Source organism: Buceros rhinoceros, unplaced genomic scaffold, assembly GCF_000710305.1.
Source record: "Buceros rhinoceros silvestris isolate BGI_N320 unplaced genomic scaffold, ASM71030v1 scaffold1848, whole genome shotgun sequence".
Lineage (NCBI taxonomy): Eukaryota > Metazoa > Chordata > Aves > Bucerotiformes > Bucerotidae > Buceros > Buceros rhinoceros.
The window spans coordinates 41515-52139 of record NW_010428407.1 but is presented as its reverse complement, the minus strand read 5'-3'; the positions used below and the strand labels follow the sequence as shown (position 1 = coordinate 52139).

The 10625-nt window shown below is 41.3% G+C and overlaps 1 protein-coding gene across 1 annotated transcript in view; it reads right to left on the bottom strand.

The window, feature by feature from the left end:
- Window positions 1-66: 66 nt before the first annotated feature.
- Window positions 67-10625, bottom strand: part of LOC104498816 (mucin-5AC-like) — a gene marked incomplete at its 3' end in the record, with an annotated part of 23874 nt that continues 13315 nt past the window's right edge. The window contains exons 17-31 of the mRNA XM_010142240.1: window positions 9544-9670; window positions 8747-9002; window positions 8036-8085; window positions 7316-7416; window positions 7045-7196; window positions 6384-6522; window positions 6169-6282; window positions 5658-5837; window positions 4829-5068; window positions 4106-4262; window positions 3594-3722; window positions 3128-3269; window positions 2665-2708; window positions 2362-2565; window positions 67-1080 (exon numbers count right to left, since the gene is read on the bottom strand). Of these exons, the coding sequence (XP_010140542.1) occupies window positions 67-1080; window positions 2362-2565; window positions 2665-2708; window positions 3128-3269; window positions 3594-3722; window positions 4106-4262; window positions 4829-5068; window positions 5658-5837; window positions 6169-6282; window positions 6384-6522; window positions 7045-7196; window positions 7316-7416; window positions 8036-8085; window positions 8747-9002; window positions 9544-9670 (3049 nt within the window). The remainder of the gene's footprint in view (window positions 1081-2361; window positions 2566-2664; window positions 2709-3127; window positions 3270-3593; window positions 3723-4105; window positions 4263-4828; window positions 5069-5657; window positions 5838-6168; window positions 6283-6383; window positions 6523-7044; window positions 7197-7315; window positions 7417-8035; window positions 8086-8746; window positions 9003-9543; window positions 9671-10625) is intronic.

Here is a 10625-nt window from a genome sequence, read left to right as displayed (position 1 = left end):
CCTGGTTGGGCCCCGATGCGGGGAAGTCGACATCGAACCATTCGCTCCAGGTGCACACGGGCTCACAGGCGGGTGTTGACTGAGTGATGGTGGACCTTTGTGTCTTTGGCGTTGTAGTTCCAGTACGAATATACGCTGTTTCTGGTGTAGTTGTCGGTGTTGTCACGTGCTTCGTGTGGAAATACGGAGTAGTCACTTCTGTGGATGATGTACTTAGAGTTGTTGACCAAATCGGTGTTGTTTCCGTGTGTTGTGTGGTTGTGTTGGTCTGGCACGGTACTGTTATATTTATGCAGCATTTGAATCTCACTTCATAGTTATAGCAGATGGGTGGTAGTTGGTCTTTGTTGTGGCATATCAGTCCTTCTTCTGTATTACATGTTATATGTTGCTCCAGGAGCTGATATGGTGTGTTAGGGAACCGTTCTGCTCTGCATTCCACGGCCTTTCTGTTGTCACAGACTTTGTATCCCTTTTTTTTAATGTTCTCTACTGTGTCATATTCTCCATCGTCATACCCAGACCCGGGATAACTGACATCGTACCACATTGACCAGTAGCATTTTTCTTCAACACAAAGAGGAGGTGTTGAAGGAGAAGTGGTGAACGGACTTGTCGTTATGGTTGTGGTTGTTTCTTCAGTAGTTGGAGTTGTGAATGTTGCTGTAGAGACTTGTGTTGTTGTACTGGTTGAAAATGTTGTTGTTCCAGGTTCTGTGCTCGTGGTTGTGATCGGTGTTGATGTGAATGTTGTGGCAGAGCATGGTACAAGAACACAGCATAGGATTCTGATTTCATAATTGTTGCACATTGTTGAGATTTGATCTTTGTTGTAACATATAAGCCCAGCTGTCGTATTGCATTCTACTTTTTGTCCAAGCTCTTCCAGTGGTATGTCAGGGAATTTCTCTGCCCTGCACTGAACAGCCCGTGGAGCCTTACAGACTTCGTAACCTTTAGCTCGCAAATCGTTGAAGGTTTCAAAATCTCCACCGTCATAGCCAGGGATTGGTAGACTCCCATCATACCATTTTGACCACTCACAGACTTCACGAACACACACTGACGTAGTTGGTGACACTGTGAAAGAGAAAGAGACGCCAAGACTTAGAATACATTCCTGTAGATACTCTCTTTTTCGTTACATTAAAGGGGCTGAAAATTTTCTTGAGGTCATTCATCGCATTGTGAGCCTGTAGTGTATCAGTTTAGTGTCCCTGCATTTTAATATGAGATATAACAGAAAATCCATCACCCGGCAGTTTTATGTACTGGTATGGTTGGAACAGTCACTTCCAATGAAATGCCAGTTATCTTTTACAAAGTGCCGAAATAGGTCTTGAGCATAATTTATACAGATTGAGGAAAAAAACAATCATCTCATGGCTTTTTTTTTCATTAGATTCGGTGTAATTGCTTGGTTTGTATCTTGCCTCAGTGTTTTCTAGTCTCTCTGGAGTGTCCAAGACTGATTCAAGTCCAGTGGACAGAGAGTAACACGTAGTCTCTGTGCCAAGACTCACAGGTACTTTTTTCCTCCCAGTGAGTTGACTCCTCATGTAACATGCTGCATTGTCTTTGCTTCTCCGCGTGAAGGAAAAGATGCAAATGCAGCAAGATCAGCACCCTGACACGTGGTAGTTCAGATCTGCTCTCAAGCAACCATCTATTGGTTGGAGAGCAGTCCATAAGCTTTTGCAGATGAATTGTCATTGTGAAATGGCTGGAAAATGGCTAATGGACTCCAGCAGTGCTGGTGTTTGCTGTGATTTCAAAACTCGTTGTTCTAAACTTTATACTGAATACGTAATTCACTAAACAACATGTTCCCACGATACTTAGAGAGAGTGAAGAATGCTGAACAGAAATTCTAGAAATTAAAATTTCAGTATCTCAGTGCCAGTATCTGAGTGATCCTCTTGGCACTGGAATTCTGAATACCGTGAACCCTACAAGGAATTTTACAGAAAGTAATAATTACATAATTAAATGAGAAAAAGTATTGATTATTCTTTCAGTAAAGATTATTCCAGGTATAGAAATAGTTACAATTGCAGATAGTAAATCTGATACATTTTTTTATCACTTGCTATGAAGATAAGCAAAATAATAGTATCAAACCACTTGGCGGTGGTTTCCATTTTGGTGTTTCAGAAGTGGTTGTAGTTTCTATGTTTATGTCCTCGTATCGTTTTGGTTACCAAATGCTGACTGAAACCAAATGCTAGTAACAAACGAGACTTATTGTCATTTATTCTGAGGTTGTAGCAATTCATTTATGTTCAGAGTGTGGGCATGGTTTTCAAACTATATTTTGCACCAATGGACAGACTATGTGCTTATGGGCTATGAAGGATGTACCTGTGGAAGTAGTGACAGGTGGTGTAGTGCTGAAGTGGAACGTTGTTCCCGTTGTGGTTGTTGAGATACCGCATTCATAGATGTCCCTGCGAAGTGTTCCGTTGGGACCACAGGTTGCCACAATACACCCTCCTATGCCGTCTGTAGTGTTGTAGACCACATCTCCGTAGTAGTATCTCTGTTCCTCATAAATGCAGACACATTCTGTAAATCAAAAAAGGGTGTTATTCCTCGGTTTCCAAAACACAGAGCAGGGTACCTCAGATGCAGCCTATTCAGATAAAACCAACTTTGACGACATACCATAAACATCGTATGTGCATTTTTTGCCTTGGGTTGCGCATTTACTGAAAAAGAGAAAAAAAGGAGGTGATGAGTGTGAGTATACTGGTTCCTGACGTCTTTTTATTGTTTCTTTTTTTTTTTCCTATCAACTCTTTGCTATTCATTTTGTCTTTAAACGTGGAAAGACCCTATCTTCTCTGAGGTAGATGTTCGGTTCTGCTGTTAGGTTTAGTGCTTTTAATGACAGAGACGATGCAGGCAACACTGTCTATGAAATGCCAAACACGCCATGAAAGTTGGGTTAGCTTAGATGGGCTTCATGGTAAGGAGCTTTGGGGTCCTCTTTGCCGTGCTGACTGCACTGCTTACAGTATTCAAGTGTAGCTACTCTCAAGGTATCTTAGGACAAATACTTAATGCATGATGAATTATGTTCCACAACTTAAAGCTCAATATTGAAAAAATAATTTCCTGATCCTACCATGACTGACAATTCTGCTTTGAAGGCATCCGTGTTCCTGGTTTGTACATTTTCCCATCTTCGTAACAACCACAAGTAGAAACACACGTCATGGTTTCTTCATCAAGATAGGGCTTATTCTCTGGACAATTTGGATAGCAGCCTGCAAGAAAAAATGAGAGTTATGCTGATGCTGGGCTTTTCACAAGTAGAAGTATCTCCAGATATAAGCTCTGCTTATATCTCTTTTCTCCAAGGTAACCCGTACGGTGAGTGGAATTTCAGACTCTCTTTTCTTTTGAATGCACATTAAGCTTTGGAGCGGTTTTGGAGTGTATGAACCATTGTTGAGTAAGATACTAAATAGGAAATATCTTCTTACAATTTCTAGTATAATCAGGTCAGATACGGAGTAATATAAATTTTGTTAATCGCATTGCGTTTTAGCTTTTTGTAAGTAGAATGAGATATGCATAATTATGTTTACCTTCCAAACCCCTCAGCTCATGAAGGCACTTCCCACTTGGATTTTTGCAGGTCTTCATACAAGGAGCTCCGCATGGCTTGTAGTGCCACTCGCATTCGCCTTGTGGATTGTAGTAATCGCAGAACAGAGCTAGAGGGAGGAGAGATGGCAGAAGAAGACATTTGAACTTCTTGCTCTGCAGACTTCTAGTTTTGCTGGGTAAAAACCCCATGGGATCAGCATAATTGCTTAGGTGGTGAACCATATATTGAGGACAGTTGTGTATCATGGTTGACAAGTAAATCAAACACTAATGACTCCACTGGTAAAGTTACTATCGATGTTTTCATTGTAAAAAGTTAGTTTTGTTTCCAGTGATTTACCCAACTTGCTTTGCGGGTTTTTTGCCCTTTTTAGAATGTAGCAGTGCTTCTTACAAATACAATTTTATCTTTTTTTATTCTTTCTACTTGTTTTTCTTTTTGTTTTCTTTCCCCCTAGACCCCTTCAAAAGGTAGTAGGGTGAAACTCACGACAAATGGATGGGGTTCTCCAGGAAATGCAGATGTCCAGTTCGTTGCATGCTTGAGCATAGGCAGCTACTGCTGTACAGAAACATTCACAGTCTCCTCCAGTGTCGCAGGCACAAGCATCCTCCACGCATGCTTGGTAATACTCATTTGGTTCAATCTGTGGGAGAGAACATCTGAGTTGTCCTCTTTGAAAAGGCACTCACAGTCTTAAAAAAGCTGGATGAAATACTTGAAACTTACGACTCTGTATGTGAGGGCAAGTTAAGAAAGGAAGGAACCATGAGAATGCTTTTACATATCAAGAGGAAACCATGGAATAAAGCTATTAGTAGTAAGTTGTGATGCTAAGAACAGTTCGATGTTGAAGTTACATTTGCGGAGAGAATACTGTTGCGTTTCTACAAGCTAGCGCCGTCATATATATCAGGTGGCTGGTATTTAGATCGGTAGAAAATGATGGCATTAGAAAATAAACATATCGTGAGATTTATCGGTGCTGCTACTTCCATTAAAGCAAGCCCTGACTACCAATTTCCTCAGTGTACAAGTTCAAGGCATAAGAGGAGGAATGAAAATACTTCTCTGCAGTCTCCCTGGGACTTGGTCTGATTTCACTTCGTCAAGCATGACAACGTGCGTTTTAGAGTATTTTTCAGCTATCCCACATAAAAATTGGCGTAATCTCTGGCTCATGAGAATACAGAGCTGAAGGTTTTGTCATACCTGGGAGTGACACTTGGCAAACACCGAGCTGGTAATGATGCTGCACTGCTTCTGTGCCCAGGCTTTCCTGTATGGGTTCGCAGTGCATGCATCCTTCATACGATTGGCATTTGGGCAACTAGAAGACACTTTCCAGCTATTGGCAAACTCCAGCACGTTTTCTACTACAGACTGACTGCGAGTAGTGAAGTCATTATTTCCATTCCCATCATAGTTTCCGCAAAGTCCACAGACGTGTCCCTGCGTGAAGATAAACACAAAGCGATGAAAATCAGTAAGGCACAATTTCTCAGTATCTGTAACAGATCTCGAGATGAATCTTAGAGGTTATCTGGGCCTCCTCGGCAAGAGTCTTGGACATCCTCATAAAACACCTTTCATGAAGAGATGTCTCTAACCTGTTGTTAGGAAGGATAGGGGTAGGAAGCAGAATAGGCTCCTGGTTTTTGTTCTGAGTTTTGAGCTAATGAGTTTTTAATCTAATTCTGAGTGTCCCTCTTCAGTGGGGGCTATTCCGGAAGAAAGGTACTGCTGTAGTTGCTGTTACGTCATTGCTGAATCATGTAATTCAAGGAAAATGTATAGTACAGAATCTAAGCCAACACTACAAGGATAATAATATGCAGTTGCTGCTCTTGTAATCTTCCAGTTACAGCCTAAATTTCAATTTTTTTCTTCGAGAGATAACATGAAGCGTTGTATTTCAGAAATTATTTTATCTGGGGTTTGACCAGTTACAGCCTAAATTTCAATTTTTTTCTTTGAGAGATAACATGAAGCATTATATTTCAGAAATTATTTTATCTGGGGTTTGGATTTTAAAATGTACCTGAAAGCTGGGACTGAGTTTGATGAAAATGCTGGTTTTGCCATCCCACATGAGTATCAGGCCATTGCTAGTGTCAACCACACGGTAGATGCCCATGGTACGGATTTGGAATGGCATTGTTCCTCCAGGTGCCCTCTGGATGACATCAGTGTCTCCATCACTGAGGACCAGCTCATAGTTCTAGGATAGGAAAAGAAACAGTTAGAGGTCAGTTTAAAAAAGGCACCTATTGGGTACAGTTTTATATATTGCCAGTAACTGTTACTGAAATAATAGGTCTATTATAAGGAAAATTATTCTGTTCAAGAACCTCATGTTAAGCAATTTCCTGTTAGAATTTCCTCCTTTGGTTCCTCTAGCAGAGAGCAGAATCAGGAACAGTGAGCAAAGAAGGGTAGTGACGTTTTTGCTGTCTTGGAGGACACTTGTACAGTGCAGTCTATCTGGGGCAGCTTGTTCCATCCTTCTGGAACATTAGGCCTGGGGTACAATTATTAAGGAAAATACTTACATCCATAAAAAGTTTAATAGACTTAGAGCAGGTGGTTCCTGTAGTGCCACATGGAATGTTCTCAGTGATCACTCTGAAGGTTCCCTGATTCGTACCTTGCTGACCACAGGAGTTCTGAAACAGGAGAATGATACTCAGTGTTAACTCTGCCACACAGTCGTATGTAAAATGCAAAGTACTTCAACAGTGCAGAAATCTGGGAAGGACCCTGTTACCTGGATCAGAACATATCCGCAGTCTCCTTCAAAATCGAAGCGTTTGCCATCGAAGGTGGTGTAATGCCCATCTCCATAGACGGAACAGGTTTCCAGGCAAGGTTCCTGGGAGCAGTGCCATTTTCTGTTTCTGCATGTGCTGCGTAAGGTGAAAAGCACTCCAAATGTAAAAATCAGACATATGCGTGATACAGCTGTAAGTACATTCCTGCATGTACGTCTATCTGATTTTAAAATATGTTAAAGCTATAAGGGAAAAAAATAAGGTTTGCCTATTCTCAGAAATGCAGCATAGCTCAAGAGCCTTTGACTGTGTTACTTCATCATGTCATTAATAATTTGGGTTAGAGAACTTCAAATATTTCACATTTCCAAAGTTTGTGGGATGTATTGAAATGTGGGGATTGCCTGTGAGGAAGAAAGCTTTCCTGACTCAGATGGATATGACAACACACGCAAACTGTATTGTTCTTCTGACCACTTGCTGTGTCCCGCTGTAAAAAACAGACGGAACTTGCATTTTAGGTGCTAAATGAATCATGTTGTGTAGGATCCTTTCCCATAAATCTGGATACTGATAGAGTGAAATGCTGTAATTCACCTGGTGCTTAAACTATTCCCTTGCAATGCTTGAAAATAGCGTTTTTCAGTACGCTCTTACCAGTTGTTACAGCCAACTCTGATGGATTCTCCTGGATTGTAGAAATTCCCGTTGTGAACACATGGGCAGTGTTCTGGAGCTATACAGCCACCTTTGCCGTCCAACACTTGGTTATGGGGACATACACAGCCAGAGACGCAGTGGGTTTTGTACTGTAAGGACCACAGAGAAAACATGACTTGAGATATTGCCCTGCTGCAAGAGTCCTGGCAATTTTAAAAGAGATCTAGTTTCACGTGCTGTCACCTGGGTATAAAGAGCCTGTACTCACACATTCCATATCGAGAGTCTGACAGCTCTTCTGGCACCCTGCTCCTACCACATCCGCAGCGACGTTGCTACAGTCGATATAGACCATGGGAGGTACGCAGACTGAAAGGGAGGAAAGCCACGAGAAACATGAGAGCAACCATCAGTTTCTATCTTTGTGTTTCCGTAGTGCAGACTGAAGAACAAAACAGGCTCCTTTGTGAGATACGTGCTCCTGAATATAATGCATTTGACCAGGAGAAACTGAACCTTGTTTTGAAGCCATGCTAATCCATTTTTTGTGCTTGTGCTTGGATTACTCATAGAAATTAATGTTTAGCTAGCTTTGTGAAACACTTCCTTTCAGACAAAAAATAAAACCCCAAAACCTAAACAAAAAACTCCAAGAAAGCAAAGATCCTGGTTTACGTTGTAATTTTTTTATGCTTTTTAGTACTTTTATTTTATTTAAAATGTTGATGGTTTTCTTCCTCGCGTTCAGTGAGGTGACCAAGTATTTTTTTTTCCCTACGCAAGCCAGGGGTTGTAACTTGTTTCAGCCCTCTGAAAGGTAAGACGATCTTCCTTTATATTGTGGGAATACCCTCTACATTACAGATTCATCAGTTCATTTTCTGGTTTGATTTCAGACTTCTACAATTTACATCATTATGACAAAAAGAGAGAAAAATGAAGGGTTGAAGGTAGAAAGGGAGAATTAAAGTCTTAAGTGGAATGTTACCTGGTTCAGGTTTCTCTCCAGCGCAGCTCAGCTTTCCATAGGTGCAAGTGCTACCAAAAAAAAAAAAAAAAAATAAAGAGAACGGCTATGGTTTTGGTTTTCCTTGTTAAGCTTCAGCTTGTTTCCTAATGAATTTGAAATACTGAAAAAAAAAAAAAAAAGAGAACGGCTATGTTTTTGGTTTTCCTTGTTAAGCTTCAGCTTGTTTCCTAATGAATTTGAAATACTGAAAAATCACCGTGGGATAAAACAGAAAATGTGTCCTTTATCAGAATAGTTCGTATCGTTCCAAAATGCTTTTTAATAGAGCAGAACAAAATACAGGTATATTCTGTGTAAAGACAGGCTTGCTCTGCCCCTCAGAATAGTTCTAGTTCTATTCATAATGGCAATGGTCTGTAATGGGATTATCAAGCGTCTGTCACCACGGAACAAATCTTTTGCAGTCATAGGTAAGAAGAGTGCGTGTGAGTGGGTGAGTGACTGGGTGGGACGTAGGCTGATAGCCAAGGGCATCCCACCACGGTATGGTTTGTTGCATTCCTCTGGTAGTCTAAATACCATCTTAACAATTTTTAAGGATCTGTGATTTTTCTTTGCATTCGAATTATTAAGGAGAGAAATGCACCTGATTTGAATAGGTTTGCGCGATGCGTATATGGTTTCATGATTGCCTATATCCAATTTCATTCTTGTTTACAAAGCTCTTACCAGACAACACCGTTATCGTGAATAACTTCTCCAGAAGACAGCGTCATTCCTTTGTAGTAGCAGGGGCATTCTTCAGCAGGCACACATTTGCCACTGTCATCCATGTAGGTTCCATTTATGCAGGTGCAGCCGTCGACTGGGACAAACTTGATGCTGCATGTGACATCAGGCTCACTCAGTGACCGGCAGGTGGGTTGGCAGGAATCGACATTGTAAGTGTACGTCAGGGATTTCGGACACAAGGTGGTGTATTTTGCTAGGGAGTAAAGAAGGCGAGTTACGTTTAAGAATTGATGTAGGTAAATGCGGTATTTGAGGTAATTATATATGATAAACATGGCAATGTACGTACATGTGCTTTACTGAAATCTTTGCTAATGTAATTTTTTTTTTGTACTGCTAGAGCAGAATTTTCCCCTATGAAAGTGTCATGAAGACAAATGTTCTCTTCAGAAAAAAGTTCAATTGTATTAATACATCATGTGGTTTTTTAATTCATTCATTGCTGGTTTTGTATTTTTTTTCAAAGCAAATTGAGAAACATCCCCATTATTTTATTCCTTTTGCAAGGTTGAGCTCCATGTTGCTTCTGCTGGTTCTGAACAAGCCATCTAACGAAGCCTCTTCTTTATGCTTCCCCCTGCTTATTGCTTGTCTTTTATGATATTCCCTTCTTGGAAGTCAACGCTGTGCTTAAAACACAGTTTAACCCGATTTACTCTGGGAAACCCCTGGGAAGTGCTCTGTGGGGCCTTCCGGGTGAGCATTTTCAAGAGGCAAAGGGATGTAGAACTTACTGCAGGCTTTGCTCCTCCATCCAGGGAGGAGAACTCCTTTGGCAGCACAGGCCCGCACATAGCCGGAAAGGGCAGCACACATGCAGTCCTCGCTCTTCTCACAGTTACACGTGTCAAACATGCAGTTCTGGGGACAGAGGGTGACATATGATCATCACATTGTCATGTCAAAGCCGTGGCGCTCTATGCTTCTGAGAGTGTCGTGTTCCTTAGAGCTAAAAGTGAGTGCAATCCCTGTGCATAAGGAAGCACAGGCCTGCTTTTCATTTCCAGGTTTCATAGAGCAAACCACATCCCTCAGCACCACATCCACACGCCTCTTAAACCCCTCCAGGGACGGGGACTCACTGCCGCCCTGGGCAGCCTGTTCCAATGCTGCACAACCCTCTCGGTAAAGAAATTCTTCCTTATGTCCACCCTAAATCTCCGCTGGTGCAACTTAAGGCTATTGCAAGGACAGAGGGTCATTAGGGATCCACAATTTTAAACTTTTTTATTTCTCATGTTCTTTTTTTACTTTTTCAGGTGTCGGTAGGTTTCACAACTACTTCCAGTTTGTAGCCACTGTGCTATATATACTTAGAAGAAGTGGAGCGAATTAGATGCCAGCCAAATTTTAGTGGTTAGGTTTAGGAGCTTGGGCTCTCTGCATCAGAGGAACGAATTAAACAAGAAGTCATTTAATGTGTTGCTATCCCGAAGAAGTCACTATGATGTCATTCTGGAAAATGTTCATTGAACATAATCTTAAAGATTTCCAGTAACAGGGAGACCTTGTAAAGTCCCCAGGCAGTCTGTTCCAGAGCTTCATCACCTTGAATTCCTGAATTTTTTTTCCCCACATCTTACCTAAATCTCTTTGCTGCTTTTTACACACGTTTCTTGCCTTGTCCTTGATCATATGCAAAAGCCTTCTGAGAGCAGTTCAGAGCAACGAAGCGAAGTGCTAGTTAAGATTCTGACTAAAGCTTTCTTTCTGTCTCAGGAGGGACAGCTTTTGTCCTTTGACATAAAAAGTCCAAGGAGTCCAAGCTCCTACCTTAGGCTTTCAGATTAGCATGTAAAAATATAGGCAGTCGGAG